Raw genomic sequence first — 24,900 nt, 5'->3', positions numbered from 1 at the left:
ATCAAAATCTGTTACCTCCAGAGTGGGAGGCAAAAAAACAAAACAAAACAAAACAAAACAAAAAACCCTGTAATTTGTTTATATTACATTTTATTTCATCCTTTTATTTATTTAAAAAAAATTAATGTTTATTTTTGAGACAGGGTCAGAGCATGAACAGGGAAGGGTCAGAGAGAAAGGGAGACACAGAATCTGAAACAGGCTCCAGGCTCAGCTGTCAGCACAGAGCCCGACACGGGGCTCGAACTCACAGACTGTGAGATCACGACCTGAGCTGAAGTCGGACACTTAACCGACTGAGCCACCCAGGCACCCCTTATTTCATCCTTTTAAATACCTATCATAAATACTATCTATATAATTGCATAGATTAGTACATAATGAAAGTTTTTTTTTTTTTAAGGTGTTGGTAACAGTATTCAAAGATTTGTGACAATTCTACAGCCGCACTGCCCAACAGATATGTAACGCAAGTCAATATGTTATTTAAAATATTCTAGGGGTGTGTGAGAGATGAAATTAGTTAACAGAATTTTCATTCAATATATCCAAAATTATTAACATTTCAACATGTAATCAATTGACAAATTTTTAATGAGATACTTTGCATTCCTTTTTCATGCCATGTCTTTAAAATCCAATGTACCTTTTACAATCAGATCACACCTCAGTTTGTCTTCACCATATTTAAAGTGCTCAATGACCAGATGTGGTTAGCAGTTAACATATTGGACAGAACAGGTCTAGAGAACTCTTGGGGAAAACTCACCGTCTGAAAATAAATGGAAAGGCCATAAATTTGGTGTTAATATTGGGATGGTTTGATCCTAATTATATATGTCAGTTACTGGTCACAAATGGAGTACTGAATACTCAGAGCCAACATGTACATTGAGACCTCATCCTACAGCATATAACTGTACAAAGAATCCCTGGTTTTGGTTCCAAAGCAATACTTAATTGCTTGCTTCTGGCTCTTTTTGTAAAAAACAAGGAATAAATTATTTGAAGATAGTAACACATTTCTCTCAGACTTAAAGTTATCCTTATATGGCAAAGTTGTGTGAGTCACAGAAATTTAAATTCCTTCCATGCAAGTCAAGACAAAAATATGTGAAGGATCACTGTAAATGTTATATGTGTGGGGCTTTTGGGTGGCTTAGTCAGTTAGGAGTCTGACTTCAGCTCATGTCCTGATCTCCAGTGCATGAGTTCCAGCCCCTGCTTTGGATCCTCTGTCTCCCTCTCTCTCTGCCCCTGTCCCATTCATTCTCTCTCTCTCTCTCTCTCTCTCTCTCCAAAAAAATAAACATTTTTTAAAAGGAAATATGTGTGAAAATAAATAAAAGAAAAACCTTACTAAAAATGGAGCTGCAAAGCACTGAAGGAGGAATTCTCAAGCACTACCACTCAGACCCCAAACAGAAGGAAGCTTACTTTACATATCCAGGCAGGAGGAAAGAATTTCTCCTCACCTGGCAACAACCCAGCCAATGAGAAGCTGTCACACTCTGCCAATAAGAAGCCAACACCAGCTTGAACAGTTTGAAACAGCCCCTCCTAACTTCTTCCTTGCCTCCATAAAAGCAAGCCCCTCTCCTCTCTTCTGAATTTGCCAATGATTTGCCATATTTTGCCCTGAATTGCAATTCTCTGGTATTTCCAAATAAACTCATTTTTTATGGTAAAGTAGCTGAACTCTTGGTTTTTTTTTTTTTTTTTTTTTTTTTTTTTTTTTAGGTTAACAGATGCTTAAGTCACCATGATAGATGCTGTAGGCAGAATTAGAAGATGGCTCTCTGTTATATAAGGATTCCATCCTATGGTATATAAACACACCTTCTCCCAGTTATTCAGTCAAACACTAATCTAGGTGCTACTCTAGGGGATTCAGCAGATGTAATTAAGGTCCCAAATCATTTGATTTTAAGATTCAATCAGGTGGATCTGATCTAATCACATGAGCTTTTAAATCTGGATATAGAGGTCAGAAAAATGAAAACTAAGAGATTCAAAAATGAAAAGGTTTGGATGCACAATTGTCTTGGAATATAGAGCGGGCCACATGACAAAGAATGTGCTTGGCAATGAACACAATAAAATAGGAGTCCTACTACCAGGACCCACAACTCAAACAACCTGAATGAACTTGGGAGAGAACTCCAACCTCTAGATGAAACACACCCCAGACAGAAACTTGATTTCAGCCCGGTGAGATCCTAAGAAGAGAACACAGCCAAGCCATTCCTGTATATTTACCTACAGAACTGTGCTTTTGTCTTGTTTTTTGAGCTGCTAAATTCATGGCAATTATTCACAGTAATAGAAAACTATATAGCAATTGAGCAATTCCTTCACTTTACCTAATTACAGAGTTGTTATTGTTTTTTTCAATACTTACCATTTTAGTTATCAAATATATGATCCATATATACAATATTTTGAATTTCCAAATAGGTTTGGGGGTAAATTATGATAGTTTTAGATGCTAATTCACCAAAATTGTCACACTGAAGAAGTTTATTTTAATACATTCACTTTTTTTTATCTGTAACATTTTAATTAATTTTTATTTATTTTTTTAATTGCATTATAGCTGATACTCAATGCCACATTCGTTTCAGGCGTATATGCTATATTCACCACATAGCATTCAGGTGAATATGCTATATTTACCACAGTGGAGCTACCATCTGTCATGATAAACTATTACAATACCATCAATATAATCCCTATGATGTACCTTCAATCCCTGTAATTTATTCATTCTGTAACCAGAATACATTCACTGTTATATAATTTTTTTTCTGTCAAACACTGAAATAATTTCACATACAAGCTAAGGACTGACCACCAGGGGTATGTATAAGATCAAAGATAATATGCTATAAGTGGTAAGCCTCATCATATTATAGCATATTAATTCCAAATCATGCAACCAATAGTATTTGAGCACTCACTTCCATGGAAAGGCATTACCTTATGACTCTCCCTAGTTTACTGATAACTTGTGTCAGATGTTAGCCAGGGGACCAAGTCAGATGTTATCTTTCTATATACATACATATAACTTGTTCAATATATTTACTTCTTAGTTCTTTGACAGAATGAGGTAATTTCTCTTTATTGGGAATTATATTGTTCATTTTGCTATATGCTGCTTTTTCACTTCCTTTGAATTTTGTCAAAGAGTATATAAAATACCTATAAATGTTTGCAAAGATTTTTTATTTTTGGTTGGTTGAAATTATAGGTGGCTCTTCATTGAAAAGTTATTTTTTAGAAATGAGATCTTATGAAATAGAATGTAATATTCCTGGGATAATAAAATCCCAATTAAAAATCCTGAGTAATACTGATCATATACTTATATCTCTAAATTGTATTTTATAAAAAAATAATGCCAGGGTCAAATCTTGGAGTAGTACATATGGGTACTTTTAAAACTACAAATATCTGCCTAAAGACAGGGGCAGAGGCTTCAGGACCATATTTTACTCATTTGCTTTCATATTTAATAAAAGACATTGGATTTTAGTAATGAATTTCAGCAACGTTGAAGGTACTTTGAGATCACAGAGTATAAGCAGCCCTGACATCTTTACAAATCAGAGATTAATAGTTACAGAACACTGTAAATTCTACACCAGAGAATGATGCTCATAGGAAAGACTGAAGAAGTATTCATAATGGATCACTCAACTCACTGAATTTTTTATCTGACCCTTAACTAGCATAATCAGCATCTTCTCAGTTCAATAATGCTATTTTTAGATTTTCTATTACAGTCCAAAGTCAATACTCTTAAAAAATCTCTTTTGACTTTCAACCACAAGTATGACTTTTTCTGGTCACATTTTTACAGTTAGCATGTTTGAGTATAATATTAATGTTCCTAGGATCCCTAAAAGCTTTGGTAACAATGTGTGGGCATTTCGATATTGAAACAAAGCCACTGATGCAACCTTATGCCATTAAATACTTCTACTTAAAGTAACCATGTGAAACTCCATGAACAGTAATTAACAAAAACTGAACTGTTTTGCTCTTGCAATTCTTTGGTAACTTTTGGTATTTTATATGTACTGGAAACTGTGGGACACGAATCAGCTGGAAAAGAACAAATTCACACACTCTCCTTCACCTCTTTGAACTCTCTTAAATTCAAAAGTAAATTTAATATACAGAATGTGGTGGACTGAGGATAGACTTATAATAAAAAGCCTGTGTACTTATATTTATTGGACTTAAGGATCATAACATAACTGCCACTCATCTGAGGAAACCATCTATGAGCTATTTTGACCATTTGATACGGACATAAGTTATGAACCAAGTTCCTTGAGGGCAAACAAGCAAAGAAAAAAGATTGTGCCATTTGTGAAAGCCGTGCCAAGAATATCACATCTTCTCCCTCATCTATCACACACGGGTCACACTGCTAAAGAATAAACTGTTATGTGACCTCTTAGGTAATAACCACCACACCAGAAAGTAAAGGTGTGATACAGGCATTAAAATGTGACAGGAATATAAAACGTTTCAAATATCTGCCCAGATGAGATTTAGAGAATTAAACTGATTTCAGTTACCTTACTTCATATTGTGAAGTGTCTAGAATAACTGAATTGGAGCAGATAGCCAGATAAAAAATTTTGAACAGAAATCTAGTACTTTTCACAATTCCTGTCACAAATTCAAAAAGAATTATTTGTTTATATTTTGGACTTCTAACTAATAAAAAGAAATGCTTTGCCAATAGAGCCTTTGCTTGTTTAGATGAACACATGTTGGCCCTGATGGAGTGAGAGACTAAGATTATAAAAAGCTTGGGATATATGGTTGGCAAAGAAACTAAAATAGAATAGAATTAAATGCTTTGTTCTATTACAATCTATATGAAAATAGCATATGTGCAAGCTCAAATAAATAGCATAAAAAAGAATAATTTAAAAAAACTTGCTGAACACATTTTTTCATAAGATTCTTTATAAGAAAAAGAAGAACATCCAAGTAAATGTTAGTTGTAAGGCATTGAATTCAGATAAGGAAAATATGGAAAAGGCCTGAAATTCAAGTATTATTTTCATTACAAGTAGAATATTCTAGGAGATTACAGGTAAAAGAAAATCAACAACAACAGCAACGATCTTTTCCATCCTATCCTATCTTCCTGGAAGAAATTCCAGCAACAGCCTGTAAGGTAAATGGAGTGTGGAAAACCAATTCACAAATTGCAGGCTTGGGAAAGAGTAACACTGCTTAGAAAATGAAAGTCGATCAAGATTGTAAGCATTTCACCTGTTTTCATTTAAATCTTCAATCTTTTTTCCTTCTGGTTTAGGAAACAGAATACAACATAATGGGGCAGTAGGGAGTATGAATCCTAAATATTTCGAAATGGCCACATTGCCATGTTCAGTGCAATTTTGTGTGACTAAAAGAAAACTAGGCATTTGGGTAATCTCCCAGTTAAAACATAGTTTACAAAACTGAAAGCAATTACTTTCTACCATGTTTTTTTTATCTCCCTATTATGTAAGATTTACTTTAATCAATTAAGACGGAGGCATAAAAAAAACATTCACAGAATTTAAAAATGGAAAATAAACTGAAATATTACTAAGCTAGTCCCCTGCTTTCAATTAACTGTGTACCCACCACATTTCAGAGAGGTAAACATTTACTGAAAAAAGCATTTACCTGAAAAAAAGGTAATATTTATTACTTTCACTTCTCATCCAATCCGTGTCAAAATGTTCCATGGTCATAAACACTTTTCAAGGTGTCCAAGCTAAATCTTTCTTGTAAATTTCAAACTGCTTATAAGCAGCCTATGACAAGTCCATTAATTCTGACAAGTCAACACAACTGAAGAGTCATACTGCTTTAAATTTAAGTTCAAAAGAAATATTAATTAAATATATCCAGAGTTTCTAAAAGGAATACTTAGCTCCCTACTACCAATTTTTTTGAGTCATTATGCTTAGAAGTAGGATGCACAATTTAGATGCTTAAAAGCTTAGAAATTCTGATATATCAGTTTTGTAGTCAATAAACTATTGGATTTATGCCCTGCTGATATATAAATATTTGTGCCCTGCTGATAGCATGCATATATATATATATATATATATATATATATATATATGCCAGTAGAACATAACCTCATGAGATTTTTAAAAAAGATTTTTTTCCAATATTTCAACTAGAGATGTAACTACCACCAATGAATATATATACTTGATAATATCTCCTAACCATTTAATCATCATACCAATATTATGAGGTATAAAAATTTCCATTTTAAAAATTATCAAATTATCATCCCATTTTACAGACAAGAAACATGGCAGAGCAAATACTTGAACCCAGGATTTCACATTCAAAAACTTCTGCTCTTTACTTGTACAAAGGCCTACAGATGATTTTTCATAGGAATCATGGGCTGAATTGTGCTGAATTGTACTCTATTACTGGACATGGTCACCTACCTATTTATGACAAAGCTAATCTGAATTAGGTATTAGTCTCAGAATACAGGAAATGGCCTGAGAGCCCAGGCAAGTAATAGGATAGAAAATTCCCCAAACATGTTGGAAATATTAAATCTATAGTAAGATACACTATGATTTTGAGTTATACAACCTTAATTACCAGAATTGAAAACCACTAGGGATCTACCACTATGGTTTTAACTCTTTCTCTGTCTCTTCATATGCCTCTGCCTGTGACCTACTGCCAAAGATACCAGTGGACCTCTTAAAACAGTGATTCCTGAGGTGAAGAAATAAATGCCCTCCCTTCTGCCAAGGGACCCACCAGAAGGAGTAGAGGTATAAGTCAAACTTTCCTGGGTGACTTTGAGAGATTTTCCTACTCCCTCTAGGAGTTATGTTCCCCCATGTCCAACATTTAAAATCATTTGATACATAGCAAAATAATAAATAACAACGTTTACTGGGTGATATTTGAGCTAGGCATATTCTATGGACTCCATCAATGCTCACAACCAATTTGTAAACTATATTAACATTCCTATTTTATACATGAAGAAAGTAAGGCTCAGATAATTAAGGAACTTACCCAAGGTTACATATCTAAAAAATGATAGAGCCTTGCTCTGAACCTAGAAAATCTGATTCCAAAGACAGCACACCTAGTTACCACATTATATTGCCTCTCATTAGTTGGCTGGAATAATTATAAGAAAGTCATTAAAACGATGTGAAAACACTCTTCATAATGATAATGCAGTGACTCAACCAAAGTCTCAAGGAGGAAAATTATTTCATCAATACAGAAACAATATAAAATGGGTCTTGGCTTATAAAACTGAGCTTCGGGCCTTAAGACATGCACTTTCTCTTTCTCTCTCTCTTGCTGATTTTTTCCATACTTTAAACTTTGCCCTAAAGAACTGTATTAACTAGTCTGAATTGATCCCAAGTGCCAAAGTGCCACTGTCGTATAAAACATTTACTTCTACTGCACCCTTTTTAAAAAAAAGAATTTATTTTTAATATAATTAAATAACCTTTTAATAAGAGATAACACTTACTTGATATTTTCCAAAAACTTTTAAAAGGCAAATATCATACAAATGAAAAATTATGACTAAATGTAATGACATAGATGGACCTCATAAATATAATATTGAGCAAAAGAGGCCAGGGACAAAGAATACATATATATGATTCAATTTATATAAAGTGCAAAAACAGGCAAACTCCTGTTAGCACTCAGGACAATGGTTCCCTTGGAGGGGAGCACAAGGGTGTTTCTGTTTCTACTACTATTCTGTTTCTTGATCTGGCTGATGGTTATATAAACATTTCATTCGAAGAAATTCACTGAGTTTTACACCTATGCTTTGTATACTTTTATACTGTTAAATTTGATGTTAAATTTGAATTTAAAAATGTACATGAAAAGGCAATATTTCATCCCAAACTGTCATCTTGCTTATTGTAACTTAGCACTACTTTCTCACTTCCAGAAGATACAATTAGCTTGTTTCATAAAGAAAGCAAACAGTACTTCTACGTTAACATTGTAAATTACTATGTTCCTAAAATGAAATGTTTTAAAGGTCTAATTTATTGAAGTCTAATTTATAGACAGTAAAATTCATCCTTTTTAATGTGCTTAACCATGATATTTGACAAGCACATACATTCGTGTACCCATCACCACTGTCAAGAGAGAGAGAAGGGTTCCATCACCCTCCTCCAAAATTCCCTCATGTCCCTTGCCAGGCTTACCTGGCAACACTACCACAAGCAACACTGATCAATTTTCTGTCCCTACAGTTTTGCCTCTTCCAGAATTAATACCACATAAATTGAATCATCTGGTATGTATTCTTTTTAAGTATAGCTTCTTTCATTTGGCAAAATGCATTTGAGATCCATCTGTGTTTTGCATGTATCAATAGTTTGTTCGTTTCTATTGCTGAGTAGCACTGCAATGTATGGATATATCACAACTGAAGAACATTTGAGTAGTTTCCAGTTTTGGGTGATTTTGAGTAAAGCCACTATAAACCTTCATGCATAGGTTTTTGTATGAATCTGAGTGATATGTTTTGTTTTGTTTTGTTTTCATTCCAACTTGTACTTTTACCTGCACAAAATATTTTCTATAGTGCTTTTAGTCTATGGTAATTCAGAAGCCTACAGAATACTATACCAACCAGCTCAATACAATATAAGATCAGAGAAAGAATCAAATTAAGCAAGAAACATCTTACGAAAATAGATCAACTTTTATAAATCCCTCTCTTAAAAATGTTTAGTTTTGCAATAATCTACAAAATTAATTTTAAAAATTCTCTTAAAGTTCTAGGTTAATAATTCGAAATCCTGTTTAAATTGTACAAAATTGAAAACCAATGACACTACTAATTTGGATGCTAAAATCATAATGAATAAAGAAAAAAGAGGTAAGGGATGTGGTTTGAAAAGTAGTGTTATATGCCTATTTCATAACTCCTTAATTTAACATATTATCAATTTCACCCAACTGGTTAGTAGTTTGTAAACATGATCATTTGAAAAGGATTTGAGTGACAAAATGGAAACATGGTAGATGTTACCTAGCATGTTGTGGTAAAGTGGAATGGCCCGTCCAAGGATAGTAAATGCAGTCATGACTAGTGGGGCCGCTACACCTGCAGGCAATTACAGAACAGAAAACATCATTCTCCATTCACAGCGGCATGCGCACACATGCACCAGTGCTCACACACGGAGCCTTGGAGGAAGAACATGGGAAGCAAGCACACCAAGTACCTATCCATCAGGCCGATGCAGTCTTCAATACGTGAGCCTATGCACCTGCAGAAGATCCAAATTTAAAAAATACAAGGAAAGAAAAATTAGTCATTTAAAAAAAAATCAGTCAGATAAACACTAATTGTGTCAAATTCATAATTACGGTTATTAGACAATTTTGGAACACTGTGAATTTAAAGCCAGTGAGAAGATTATTGCCTGATGGATACAAAGAAATAGGTTGCAAACACCACCCGCATGGAATGCAAAGAAACATGTCCACAGTAAAGGAAACTGTACCCTGTTTCTGTGGATAACTTCTAAACACATATGACTCACTTCCAATACTCAATTCATTTGCATCATGAGTACATGTCTTGCTGAATGACTTGATATTTCAATGGTTATAAATGGTTTCATGTATACAGTTTCTTCTAAAAACACTTAAGTAAAAACTAAAGTCAATAAAAAATGAAACATGAGCTATTCAATATAATATAATAACCTGATGCTTAATACTCATTAAAGATGGATTATGGCAGAAAATGAGTTAACATGCTTTAATGCTATTCTTATGGATACTTTACATAATCACATTATTCCATTCCTTGGTTGTGACGGTTTTTAAAACATACTTATCTTTAAACATGAATTCATTTAAAAAGCAAATTAACTGGTTTTACCAAGACTGCAGTTTATCTTGACGCTCTATTTTAAAAGCACAGTGCCATAACAGACAAACAATAGGTTTTTAAAGTGCCATAATACTTAACTCAAACAATAATAAATAAATACTCTCCAAGGAAATGAACAAACTGAGAAGCAGGTAACTAAAGAATTCACTAGAATTATATAAGTACACAAAATCCGGATGTACGGTCCCTAGAATTTCATTTGGAGGTATTATGGAAATATTACTTCTTCCATCTTCCAATGTACAAATTGTATTTCCTTCCCTTTTCTCTCATCAAATACATATATCTACGGTGCATTATCAAGATTCCCTCCACAGCTATGATTTATAGGACTGTCTAATTCTGCTGATCACAAATGTTTTTTCCAAACTCTAATTTCTGAAACTGAAAAGGAAGCTGAAGTTAAAATCACCATATAATGAAGTAATAAGGGACTCATGTATAAGGCCAGACTGTCTACTATATCCTTAGATAATTCTCAACATTGGTAAACTAATGTAACTATGTATAATAATAATTAAGTCAATATTTCCCTGCTTCACGAATATCTGCTATAACATTTCTACTAGGTGGAAAATTGTTTTCATTTTGAGCATTGGTTTTGAATAGCCCAGAAAAAATTTAATGTACAGAAAAATGGGGAATACACTGTGAAAAAAGTCTTTTAAAAAAGCAAATAAGAAATACAAATAAAAATATATAGCACATAGCATTGAATTGGTACTATAATCCATAACCAAAACCATTTCTTGAAATGGAAAAAGTAACTACTAAAAATGTTTTCAAACTGTCTTATATGATATTCTTTTTATTTTATTTTGAAGAGCTTATTTTTTTCCTAGGTTCCTATTATATCTTCTTCCAAGTGCTTTTTTATACAGTATTACCATTTGGTAAAATTAATAGTCTACTTCTTATTTCCAAGTGAGAATCTGAAAGCTATGATTAATTTGCAATCTGTGTCTTTACAATAACATTTGAAATATAAAAATATTTGAAAGTGAAATTCAACTTGAGGGTAAAGTGTGAATAATTAAAGATCTTTATTCATCCATTAAAAAAACATTCTTGTAGGCCTACTAAGTGTTGCTACTCTTCTAGGAGCTGGGCAGTGGGGGGGATGATGAATTAGACACTTTTCCTATTCTTAATGAGCTCACAATTTAATGCATAATAGGAGATAGATGCATAACCAGATGTATATTGTTTAATGTGATAAATATAAAAAGATACATGAAAGAGTGGCTTAAGGGAGCATAGAGGAGGGACACTTAGCTTTAGAAATTCATGTTAATCCTCATGGAGAAGTTAGGAAGCTGAAATGCAGGGTGCTGATAACCCTGGGTTGGAGTAGCAGTCATTTCTAAGGGGTAACAAACAGCAGGAACAAAAGCATAGATCTGAGGAAATTTAGAGTGCACATGAAAAACTGCAAATAATTCTGAATAGTCAGGAAGCAAACAAAACATGAGGTGACAGGAAGAGGGAAAGAAGCGAGATCATTTAGACAGGAGCCAGAATTTGAAGGCTATTTGCTTAGGGGCAAACTTAGTGGAGAAACACTGCAGGGTTTTGAAGTAGTGGATTTGCTAGATTTGTATTTTACATGGATCTCTGCCCTGTGAAGGCTAGTCAGCTGGGATCCAGGTAGATTCCTTTGGCACCAAGATTCTTTTAGTGTATGTAAAAGATGAAAAAGGATTACACCGGGGAAATGGCAACTAGGATAGAGGCAGGGGGCCAGATTCAAGAAATGCCTTCAAAGGTATGGTGGGTGGGGTGGGGAAGAGAAGTTGATGGCTGATTTGATGAAAGAAAAGTAGGATCAGAGGAGTTAAACATGCAGTATCATCAGTGAGGGAATGACACCTCACTGGGTGGGAGGAGGGACACCTTTTCTTGTGTGTGTGTTGGGGAGGGAGGGGTTGATAATTTCAGCTTTATGGATCTACAGTATGCATCCAGTGTGGTTGTCCTACATCTGGGTAGGGAATGTTCCTCGCCAGCTGGAAAGAGAGGCCTGTGGTTGTAGGGTGTAAAGGCACCAGTGTGATGATCAGTTTTGAAACAGTATACAGAAGAAAGTTGAAATCATGTAAGTGGGTAAGATAGCTGAAGAAGGATCTATAAAGTGAGAAAAGAGGAGACTGAGACTGAAACTCAAAGAACTCCGATAACCAGTAAATGACCTAAGATAAGCTCATATGCCAGAAGCATGAGAAAATATTGAGTAAAATCAAGTAATTACAGCATCATTGTGGGAGCCAAATCAGGAGAGACATTCAGGAGTAACTGTCAAAATCAAATGCAAAGAGAGGTCTAATAAAATAAGAACTACTGAGAGCATTTTAGTTGTCATTGTCAAGGTCAGCAGAATTTCAACCACTGTGAGTTGAGAAGCATATTGGACATAAGCAAAGCAAGGGAAAAGGAAAGTGAGCACTGAGGGGGCAGGATGTGGGGTCAGGAAAGTTTGTTGAGGGAACTCTTGAGGAATATTTGAGATGTAGACATATTTAAAAGCTAAAGATGAAAGAAACAATGAAAGACAAATAATAAAAGTGTGACTAAAGCAGCACCATCCTGTCTAAGTACAAGTCACTGTGTATTTAAAGATGTATACTCTATTTCAACCCTTTGGACTTCATATAAGCAACTAATTAGCACATGTAATTTATATTGATTCAGCAAGATCACAGAATAATGGAAGCATTAAACTTTTGAAGAGTCAAAATCTCAAATATGAGATCAAAATCAGATAAGGAATAAGGTAACTCTACAAAATTAGTGTTACAAAGTAAAAAATTTAAAGGAAGATCAGAAACTATAACATGTCAATATAACATATTACAAAAGTATCTGCAATTCTGAACACTGAGTTGTGTTTAACATTTGCCACTATTTACTGATTTGTAAGCACTTTGATATACCCACCTACCTTAGTTGAGATATTTTGACAAGATCTTCAAATTTTGAAATGAAAGTGGAGTATTTTAAAATTTCAATTAAAAGAGTATAGACAATAATTTCACAAACAGCTCTTCTTTCCTTTTATAAATGAAAATTCTTTCACCATAGAAATTTAAAAATATATAAAAAGGGTTGATAAAAAAAGATAAACGCATACAGGGAATTTAATAATACGGAAACCATGATTCTACCATTAACAAAAATATTCAATGCAAATTTTCAAAGACGCCTATGAAAAACAAATATTCTAGTCCATGACTAAAAACCAAAACTGCATTGATATTTGTCATGGATTAGATTTTAGTGTGGAAACCACAAAAAAAAAAATCCCCTTACAGGAATTTAATTACATACTAAATTTAGTTTACAAGTCTTTTTTTTTTTAATTCTATCCTGCTATTTTCAAATATGAAGATCATTCCTAAGTTTTAAATTCTTGCTCATCATTTCAAAATATGGGGATCTTACTCATTTCTGAATTTAGCTATCACTATCTCTGATGTGCAGTTGGTGTTCAGTATAACCAAGTTGAGGAATGAATGAAATGAGAAAAGCCTGCTAAAATAAAAGTTCTCTAGTCAAGGCAAGAAGAGACAATGTTATTCCCCATCCCTCTAGGGATATTAATGAGAATCTCCTGATACGTGCTAAATGGATAACCTATTTTAAAAGTATCTAAAGAACTTATTAGAGCCAATATATTTAATGTACTTCCAGAGTAATAAAAGTGCTTTTAAGGTATTACACACATAATTTTATTTTCAGAAAATCATTGAACAGTATTCAAAGTAAGAACTTTCCTTCTAAAAAATGTGATTCAAAAGACTATTTCCAGTAACTTGGTTCTTGAATTATCTAGCTGACATAATATCAGCATATAAAAGGAAAGCGGTTTTCCAAAGTGGGGTTGGCATGGTGAGCTCACACGCACAGACAGGTCAATTATTACATGTATTTAGGAATAAAAATAGTCACTCGTCACGTCATCTCCACTGGCCCTGTGATCTTTCTAGACAAAGATCCTACTTCTACATGCAATTTGAAAAGAAGGGACTAAGTGTACAGAGCACCTCATGGCTTCACTCAAGAATCTCAGAGCACAGTGCTGCAAAACAGTAATATAGAATAGGATTTAGGAATTTAGGAATTTAGGAGTTCTGGGATTGGGATGACAAAACTCTCATGGAGTGAACCTGGACAATATGGAGGATATTAGGAAAAGGATGGCAGGAAGCTAAATGAAAACAAACACACAAATCCTTCAGGACTAAGTCATTCCTTACAATCCATTTACCTCGGAAGATGCCAGGGAATACAACATCCAATTCTGTCTCCCCATCATTCTGCAACAGTTGATTTAAAGACATTTTTCTCTTTACTTGGAGTTCCTAAATGGCCTGGTCAGATTTGTTCCATTTATACCTTCATCCTCCCTTTTTGCTGACATCTGGCTTTTGTTGCTGTGGTAAATGGATCTCTTCATTGTCTCTACTTCCACTTCCCCCACTATAGATGTGTTCTTTTACTACATAATCATGATTTAAAAGGGCTGAGAGGAAGACACACCAGCCACACATCCAGACTATGGCTCTGCGATCTCACTTTCATTTCCCTAATGGCCTCATTGTAATTAGATTTGCAAAAATAGCAAAAGGTCTCATTTTGAATGGCAACAGCTGTTGACATCAACATTATATTGAATAATTTACTGGTTTAATTTTAGCTGCAAAACAATAAAACCCTCCTGTGGATGATTACTATAGCAGGCAAAGTTTTCCCTTTCTGTTGCTGACTCTTCTGCTCCAGTGGCACCAGTTGTTCATGAAATACTCTTAACCCAAGTGTGCCAAAACCTCACAAGGGGAGAAATTTATTCCTTGTAGTTTCCTTGAAGCTAGGTGCCCGTGTGACTATTTCAGTATCCTCAGTCTGTGTCCTTATGTGTAAACCAATGAGATGGCGTTAGCTCTTCTAAGCTGAATTTAAATTTGAATGGCAGAATATTACTTTACCTTTTGAGGATCTACCACTTCACAGAGTGACTTAAGCTGATTTCTTGACCTGCAGGAAATTGTAGCAGCGTCTGCAAATTGATGTCCTCTTGGCAGAAAATGATGTTGTTGCTTGCCTTACTTCTTCAATATCCCCTAGCAACTAGCTCTTAATGTGGCAGAAAACATTCTTTATAGAATCTCATACTCTCCTGCCAGATATAAAGTACCTGAGATAATTCTCAAAAACAAGTGTATGTATTTGCACGTGTGTGTGTGTGTGTGTGTGTGTGTGTGTGTGTGTGCACTCATAATGAAGAAGAGGATTTATGGACAGAAGGAGGATAGAGTATATTAAATTGTTCTCAAGTCTGAAATTAGTCATCTTCTGGAGGAAAGAAAAAGAAAAGCCCTTATTAAAATAGATTTGCTATCTTTTAAAAAAATAGGTTCTGGGATTTGTTACATGAGTGGTATTATTTCTTTCAGTTCAGTGCTTTTCTTCTTTCTGTAATATGTCTTTGTTTTACAACTGTTTCAATATCAAAGGTAATATAATTATTATTCATTTTATAATGCATCCTTTTGGAAAAAAGATAGAAAACTGGGTACCCATCTTTGAGTTGTCCTATAGTAGTCAAAGAATTTCTAGATTATAGGCTGACCTGTATTAAAATTACTTTCACAAAATGTATTTGTGATTTTACTAATATACATATCACTAAGTTCTCCCCCCACCTTTTTTTCTGTCGTTATTTTGCTTATATTTTGTTGAAGGAGTAATCCAAGGCAATATCTATCAAAGAGAGCTAACCACAACTTAAGCTGGTTGTAAGAACAAAGAAACATAATCAGAAAACTTCTGTTAAAGATTGATTAAGCACACATCTCCAAGTATGACGGCTATCTTGTCTCTTATAAGATATCTTCAATACCAAGTAAAATTTAGAAGAATTTCTAGACTCCCTACAAGTATACCTCCCACCAGCTTCATAAAGGTGTCAATAGAATACTTTTAGGTAAATATTTAACAGAATATTTCAGAGAGTGTACATTTGATTACATAAATTGTTTCCTTAGAAAGTATTCCTCTTCAAATCAACAAGTTAATATAAAGATGAATCGAGTTTTACATGAGCATGTTATATAGTTAGTAGATGGTGTCAGGGGTAAAGATAACATGTGTGATGGAGTCCTTGGCTGGCAAGGATGCTTACCCTTGGGTGCAGTTTGGATGGCATGGATGGCACTCTCGATCCTGATCAGCATACTTGAAAATGAAACTGTTTGCCCCCTGCAAGCCATCTGGACATTTTTCCACACAGTTCGGGCCATCCTTAAAATGGGAACACTTTGTGCAGTTATCAGGTCCCTGAATTGTGAAAAACAAAACACAATGGAGAAAGAAAAATGGGTGCGGTTTCCTCTGGTATTCATGTGGATTAGTCCTTGAGACTTCAGTGAGTAGTCAATCTTGCACTAGGGAACGGGAGAGCATTTTCAGAACTACAAGTGGGGATGTCACTATGGCAGCTTTTCAAGGTAAAAACGAGATGTAAACTTTCCTTTGATTGTACTATGACTATTTGAGCAATGGATTTTAAAATTTACTATGGTTGAATTATTAGGAATTAGTCAGGTTAGGCAAATAAAAATTAATTTCTATGTTACACTCCATCTTAAATCAGCTTGTGATAAAGTTAAAACTCACACGTCTATAGAGATTTTAGTAAATAACAGTACAGTACTGAGAGCACAATAAAGGCACACTCTGATAAGCAAATATCAAAAGTCCCATAATAGTGAAATAGATGTATGCAAAATTTATCCAATAGTAAAGGTGATATAAATATGAGCAAAATAAATTTTAATGGCACTAATTCACTTCATATATTTATGTTGATAATATATAACCATTTTCTAATATGTAGAATGTTACTAAGCAATAATAGCATGCAAATATATTTAAATATCAAAAAGTAAAAATTTAAAACTCATATTAAACAAAATAATTTTACAAGAAAAAACTGGTTTCAATTTGGTGCTAGGGATAGTAAGCACGCAAAATGATAAGGCGTCTACCACCAAATCAAAGAAAATTGAGAATATTTTTATTAAAAATGCTATTTTCTGGGGCGCCTGAATGGTTCAGTTGGTGAAGAGTCCTCCTCTTGGTTTTGGCTCAGGTCATGATCTCCCAGTTTGTAGGTTCAAGCCTCATGTCAGGTTCTGCACTGATGTGTGGAGCCTGCTTGGGATTCTCTCTCTCTCTCTCTCTCTCTCTCTCTCTCTCTCTCTCTCTCTCGATAAAAAGATAACCATTTTCTTAAAATGCTATTTTATTAAGAGATGCCAATATATTTACACATTTAACTATTTTGAATAGTGATATTACCTACTTAAAAAGTTGACTTTTGGCCTTCCCTTTTGAACATCATATTGTCTTAGGTTCCTCTTTTCTTTGACCTCTCTCTGGAACTTCTTCCCCTGACCCATCTCTCCCCAAAATCTGTCTGTCCATTGTTCCAACAATTATGACAGTTCACATTAAACACAATTTAGATAAATGAGATATAGTAAGTATAGAGGGAGATAATCAATTTTATTAGGCTTATAATTAACATGGTGAATCTGGGGGCCAACAACAAGCAGACATTGTACAGAACTATGTATTAGGCAGGGAGTGTCCATTCACAGGAGTGTATTACATCCTTCTACAAATGTTAATCCAAAAGTGGCCAGACATAACAAGTTGGAGATATAAGACATCAGGAAATCAATAAATATAACATTGTAAAATTTAAAGATTGAGGCTACTAACGAAGAACAGTGGTGTAAAGAAGAAAAAATAATCAGGAAGAGGTTTCTGGAAATTCTGGGACTGGTGAGGTTCAATCAAGCACTATTTCACTATTTTAATGTGAGATTTAGAACTAAAAGAAAATTATCCTATGAAACCTAATCCCTATTCAACCTGAAGAGTTTGCTATTGGCAACTTCTTATTTCCTACCAAAAAAGAATATTTCACATGTCTCCAATTTTAACACCTGCTCATGGGTACTTAGGCACGTAATGCCATCTATTATACAAAATCATTTACTGTGCAAGTATGCTCAGTGGCATGACTTATTGTACAAGACAAGAGACAGGCTGATGTCTTCCTGCAGAACAGAAGAATAAAACTAACCATGAGTAAATTAGGCATGGTGAAAATTAGAAATTAGGAATTATTTTCCTATAAAATTCTTCTAATGTAAAATAATGTCCAGGTAAAATCAGAAGACACAAAAATTATGAAACTAAAATGAAAATCATATTTAATGTTTAACTGTCCTTCTAACAGATTTTTTGTGTATTTCTTTGTTTTTTAAGCCCCTCTCACCTATTTGATTGTGTGATGATACAAAACCTAATGTTCTAAGCTGACATAACTAAAAAAAATCCCGACAAATCTCAAAAGAAATGAAATATACTAGTTCTCCAACTCATTTCCATAAAAAAGATTTAAAGAAATACGCGTGTCTAATGCTTACTCTTCTATCATTATATTCCCAAAGCTTTTAAGAACCTAAGTTCAGTGAATGAGTTGATAAATGCAATGATAAAAAACAGAGGTGAAAGCAATATTGTTCCTTGTCTCTGATTTTAAGCTATCCTTAGATTCAATTATCTAGGCAGAAAACTAAAGAATAAGCTAAATCCTGATAGAAATATTATTTTTTTTCTCAGTAACAATTGATGATTTTCTCTGGTAACTACTGCTAAGAGACAATGCTAACATTCACCAGTATCCATTTCTCTTCCAGTCCTAGCCACATGGAAGACTGGAATTCCCCTCCCACCATAGGTGAGGTATGTTTTCTTCTGGACCATGAAATTAAGTAGAAACGATTTATGAGACTGTCAGGGCTCAACTCTCCAGCCTTCTCTTTGCCTGCTGCCATGATGTGGGGATCCCATGTGAATGTGGAGATGCCATAATTCAAAGCATCTCAGAATGCCAGATCATCTCAGGGAGGAGAGCTGACTTGCAGTGCACTTTAGATGAAAAATATTTAAACATTTTCCTATAAGCTACTCTAATATGGGGGTTATTTCTTATGGCAGCACACCTTTATGAACTTGACTTTAACAACTACTTTAGCTTTTATCATTTTCTTTCCCTATCTCTTCTCTTGCATGCCACCTCTTTGGCTTATATTTTAATCTCCTACAACTCCTCTGATGTACCTTACTTCTCTTTCTTCTCACATGCCCTTCCTTATCTTTCCTGACAGGACCAAACAAGGGTAGTAAAAGTGAGACAGAATGGATGAAATTGCTAAATAAATAATAAGACGTAAAAAACACATGCAGACACACAAGGCTATAAAAACAGGGGCTTGCTTTATTTCAAAGCTAGCCCTTTCAAGATTATCCTGGATTTCTGCCACATTTAAATAGTATAATACTATCCCATTTGACATGTAGCTGTTATATTCTCAGAAAACATATTATCCTTATTATATTACAGAATTTTTGCGGGGGTGGGGTGGGGAGTGAAATGAATAGAGTGTAAAATTTGGAGGCAGAACTTCAATGGTTGAGTCCCAGCTCCACATCTTATAGATTGTTGACTCTTTGGTATAACTTTCTAATTATTATAGATTAAGTTTCTTTATATTTTAAATGGAAAAAGTGATCATCATATGCTTCAAATGTAACAGTATTTGACAAATATAAATGTGTACCAATGATTATTATTAGGAAAATATGGACAGGTCAGGAAAGTGTGATTCCAACAGAAGAAATGGTAAGGCCAGGTGTTGGAATTCCAACCTTCTTCATGACTTCTCTATCTCATCACAATGTCAGTCTCACAGAGAACCTCTTGGATATCTTAAATGATATATGCCTGTGACATGCACACAAACACTTCTGTTTATAGTTGTGATAATCAATATATAAACCCAGAAACAGGCAAAAACCTCATATAAACTGTAAAAGCTGAAAGCAAGCAATGTCCTAGTGAAAGGAGGATGGGTCATTGTTTGAGCTCAGTCCTACCAGTTTCTCCGACACCATAACCTAAATTGTATTCTTACCTGCTTAGCATTTCAAGTTTTACTGATCGAGTGATCAAACAGGTTTTCTTGATTCCATTCTCTAATTTTCTACAAATAAGTGATTCAGGTTTACTAAATCTTTTCTACTTTTGACTTAATGCCTTTCCTAAACTCTAGACATATTAATTGACAATGTTCACACTGGGTGGTAATTTTAAGTATATGGCTCAACAATGCTGTCAATATGAAAACAAAATGTGTTCATTAAAAACTTAATTTTTTTTGTTCTTTCTTAGTTATCAAATAATTTTGAAAATTGAAAAAAAATTAACTATTAGGGTTTTTTTAATGTGTAGTTTATAAACTGTCTCAATCTTTTGAGTAACAGAAGAATGAACAAATAAACTGTGAAAACATACAAATTGAAATAAATTAATAAACTAGTTACTCAGCAGCAAAATTTTATACCATAGGAGACAGCAAGAGGAATAGAAAAAGCATGGGACTGGTTTTGCAGTCTCCTTGTTATTGTAATTACACATTTTTGAAGTCTCAGTCTCTCTGAAAGATACATTGTTTTTCATTATTTGACTTTTGGTACTTAAGTATGTTAGTGTTTAAAGAAGTCGTATATAGATAGCTTGACTTGCCTTAACAACCCATTTCAGAATTTTTCCCTATGTTTCATGTCATTCTTTACAGTATCTACATTTCTCTTTCTGTGGATTAATTGCCCTTTCCACTAATATCTTCAGTGGAGAAAGAAAATAGCTGTATATGCCCTTTGCATACTTACTTGGAGATCATTTACATATTGAATTGTCTTTTAGACTTTGGTTCTTGAGGCCAAATCACACCACTTCTTTTTCTCAGAGGTCTGATTTTCCAAGTTTAATCATCCTTATGGTAGTCCTCTGAACTGTCCAAGCTTTACACATCCTTCTTTAGATGAAGTTCCAGAACAGCTCATTGGGGCCTAATGGAAGTTTGGAGGGCTCAACGATATCTTTTTTCTAAGCTTATTAAGTGCTGAATAAGCACTCTAGTAGAAAAATTAGTACTATTTAAATTACACATAAATTCTTATGGAACAATGTTGAGCTCTCGGCTACACCCAAATGTTGGTCACCAAATCATCTATTGAGAAATGACTCGATACACACACACACACACACACACACACACACACACACACACACAAACCTGGAAATTTGTCTAAAGAAGGATGAATGTGACACTTTGGAATGACAAACTCATATTGGCCTCATTATTAAGAAAAAGCCTGAATGATGGGAAACAAAGGGATATCTAAAAAGGAACTACCATTTTCTCTATAAGGCTAACTTCAAACATTTAATGCCAGTGTCTCCATCAAGACTTTCCTAATCCCATAGCCCCTCCTTCCATTCTCATAGCTCAATATTTCTCTCTGCCATAGTATTTAACACACTGTTTTAGATTTTAGTTTATGTTTGCCTTCTCAGTCTGTCTTAATGTCCTTCACAAATCCATAATAGTTAAATAATTAAACACAAATATGAATGTCTTATAGTTTACCTCAAACACACCATGAATTTTTACATTTGCATTCCTTGTATGCCTCCTCTTTCCAGATGTTTCTTCTTCAAAGTAGAGCTCAAATATCACTTCTCTATGGGCTTCCTTGATGCCCTACTTTCCATCCCAAAGACAGATAAATTTCTCTCTATCATTTTTGTTCCTATAACAATTTACACATATTTATATTTTATCAATTATTTTGGTTCGATCTAATTACTTATAGATCCATCTTTTCAACACTGTGCAATTTCAAGGGCATCTTCATATTCTCTTTTTAAATACATTATATGGGACATAAGTATTTAAGAAATTTAATTTGTAAATATTTTGTCTCTACTACCAAACTGTAAGCCTCTTGAGGGCAGAATATCAAACATGATTCCCCTTAGTATGCTATAAACACCTGCTGAATGGATAGATAGACGATAAAGCAATGACATAATAAACATTCACACATGTAACTAAATAAGCCAACACAACCACAGGTGTCTTCAAGCTTACCGGTCCATGGCATGTGAGGATGCCGTCTTCCATCTTCTCGCACTGGGGGTCACACTCCACACAGATGGAGCCATTCTCAAACTCTCGAAATTCACTGTGAAAACATCAGCTGCATGAGGTGGTATAAGCAAACAAGCTGTCAACTTAACAAATGAAGTAACATCTGCTAAAAGTCCTATTGGCAGAGTAAATTCTAGAGTTTGTTTCTCAATGTGCCAGGAGCATCAGAATCATTTCCCTGTACATTAAGGAATAAGCTCTCCATTAGGAGAAAAGATAAACTGCAGCCAGATGGCTCTCCCTGCCCTCCACTGGGTTCAACGATAGACTCATTCAGGAAACATCTCTCTTGTGAGAGATATTCTAGCAGTCTCAAAAAAAAAAAAAAAAAAAAGGAGAGAGAGAGAGAAGAAAAAAAAAAAGTATGACTCTTCCGATGACACAGCAGAATTATTTTCACTCTTTTTTTAAAGTAAAGCTGTGCCTGTTTGTCTCTATATAAAATGTTACTCTTGGCTGAGCTTTATTTTTTAAACTCTGAAAGAACTATTGTATTTTTCTTGTTGCTAAGTTACATGATATTCCCCATTCCTGTCCTTCAAATCCCAAGACTCTTCAATTTATTTTTGGTGAAACTTCAAAAAATGCTTTGATTTCTTTTCTTCTTTTAAAACAGCTGCCTTGGAGAATTAGAAAAAAATAGCTTTTTATGGCAGATTTTATATTCTTAGATTATTGATCTAATATCACAACATCTTTTTTTCAGTTTAAAATCTTTTGGAAGTAATTCTATAAAGTATAAAATTTTAAAAAATTAGTTCAATGGTAACATTCTAAAACTTTTTAATTAAAACCTAGGATGATGTTATCCCTTTCCAAACCTAACATTTTGTGGCCATTTCAATATTAAATGTTATCAATATGTAAGTTTTCCAATCAATACCTATTGTAAAGTTTTCATTTCAATAATTGGTTATCATTCATGTACATCATGTTTATACACCCCATTCCAACTAATGTGTGAGTGGATGAGGCACTGGGTAATGACAATTTAGAATGTCAGTTACAAGTCATTAACAAAACATGACTAAATATTTATAGCTTCTGTATTATTGTGTGTCTATGTATCATGAGCTATCATTCCATACTCAAAGCATTGCAAATATGGCATTTAAGGATTAATTGCATGATAAATTTAAATTTATTTTTCCTAAAGCGTTCACTTATTTTTACAGTGAACTACCCCATTTGGCTATTGTAAAGTGTTAATAAATGATACAAGTCTAAAAGGTGGGCTATATTTTCTGTTGGTTAAATTAAAACTACACTTACTTCAAAGCAAAATATTGGGTTTTCAAAACACATGGCATAAATTGATGGTTTAGTTATATATCAGTGCACATATTTATCTACATGGATTTTCCATTTTTAAAATGCGATGTTGGTTTGCTATGGACTAAGCTTTTGATGCTTTTTATTGAGTTTAAAATTTCAATTACATAGACTGGTTTTTTTTTGCATGTTTCATCATTAGTGATATAAAGCACTCAACAGAGGAAATCTTCATAATATAAAAGTCAAAATGACCTGGTATGAGGGAAGTGGGAATGGTACCTCAATTGTGAAGAGAATCATAAGTATTATTTCTATAATGAAATTATAAAATTATAAATAATTAACATGAAATTATAACAAAACCTGCAATCGTCAGCAAATTCCTGTTTTTAAGAATAGAGTTTTGGGTTACTAAAGGGTTATGTTACCGAATGAAGGTCATAATTTTTGTGGTACTAAAACATAGGTCATTCTTTTCTTTCACTTCTTCAAAACGCTTCCCTACACACAGAGTTAAGGAGTAAGGTGAATATGTCATAAAAAGTCATGGAGACAACCCAGATGCCTTTTCTTCTGCAGATTAGACGTCTATTTGTATGGCTTTGGGCTCTCTTCCTTTATGCTCTCAGAACGGATCATTCCTACAATTTTTACTATTTCTTCACTCTTCATTGTCACTGTCTCCATCATTGCTTTTTCTTCCCCGTTTCCTATTGATTATACTATGACTGCCAGAGATTCCCTTTCTCTTGAATCTGACCTAGCAAATCACTGTCTACTGAGCGTGAGTTTTGCAGACTATGCTTTTTGTCATTTGTTTTTGCTACTCTACATTTCTCACAGCCATGCTGTGTGTGCTGCCTTAGCCAATCCTGTGAGCCAGAACCAATGCTCTGCAGTCAAGTCCTTCCTAAACTTCACTGGTGTTCCTTCTAGGACTTAAATCCCTTAACATCTCTAGACTTAATTTTGTAAATATCTTCTGTAAAAGGGAAAAACTGTGTTTCAATGAGAGGTTGTGAATGTTAAATATAAAAAAATGCCTACAAAGAGCTTAGATTGGCACCCTTTCTGATGTTTCTATGTTGTTCTTAACATTCCAAAAACATTTAACCATGTTGCCAGATTAGAACAATTTTAAGATTGCATTGTAATGAGCTTTCTCTTTCATTTTAAATGCCTGTGCACTCTAATTCTGAGTTGCTGAAATACAGTGGCTTCTATGACCTGGATTTGAATGCTAACAGCCAGGAATTAACTGGTTTTCTAGCCCCCTTCAAAAAGTCCTCTTTTTAGGATTTCTTCTCATATGATAGTCAAAACTATTTTTACATAAAAATAGTTTCCCTTATTTTGGTAAATGTCACATTTGTATTTGTTTTCAATAATTTTAAGATAACTATTCTACCTAGCCATCTAATTAGCTTGGATAAACTGACACGAAAAGGAAATGATTCACACAATTAGGTTATTTATCCAAGATTTAAAACTAGGAAGTGATGAAGTTAGGATTTGAATTAATTCTTC

General features: G+C 34.0%; 1 protein-coding gene across 6 annotated transcripts in view; it reads right to left on the bottom strand.

The window, feature by feature from the left end:
• ERBB4 (erb-b2 receptor tyrosine kinase 4) overlaps positions 1-24,900 on the bottom strand; it is a 1,148,410-nt gene that overhangs the window by 244,190 nt on the left and 879,320 nt on the right. For 2 of the 6 annotated variants that reach the window (XM_058706132.1, XM_058706147.1), the window contains exons 14-17: positions 22,039-22,132; positions 16,149-16,303; positions 9,294-9,338; positions 9,098-9,172 (exon numbers count right to left, since the gene is read on the bottom strand). In XM_058706132.1, coding sequence (XP_058562115.1) covers positions 9,098-9,172; positions 9,294-9,338; positions 16,149-16,303; positions 22,039-22,132 — 369 coding nt within the window. The remainder of the gene's footprint in view (positions 1-9,097; positions 9,173-9,293; positions 9,339-16,148; positions 16,304-22,038; positions 22,133-24,900) is intronic. The other 4 variants (XM_058706154.1, XM_058706171.1, XM_058706141.1 and 1 more) reach the window with 2 other exon arrangements.

The sequence above is a fragment of the Neofelis nebulosa genome, chromosome 2 (genome assembly GCF_028018385.1).
Source record: "Neofelis nebulosa isolate mNeoNeb1 chromosome 2, mNeoNeb1.pri, whole genome shotgun sequence".
Classification (NCBI taxonomy): Eukaryota; Metazoa; Chordata; class Mammalia; order Carnivora; family Felidae; genus Neofelis; species Neofelis nebulosa.
The sequence above is the reverse complement of the archived record's forward strand: the minus strand, read 5'-3'. Positions and strand labels throughout refer to the sequence as shown.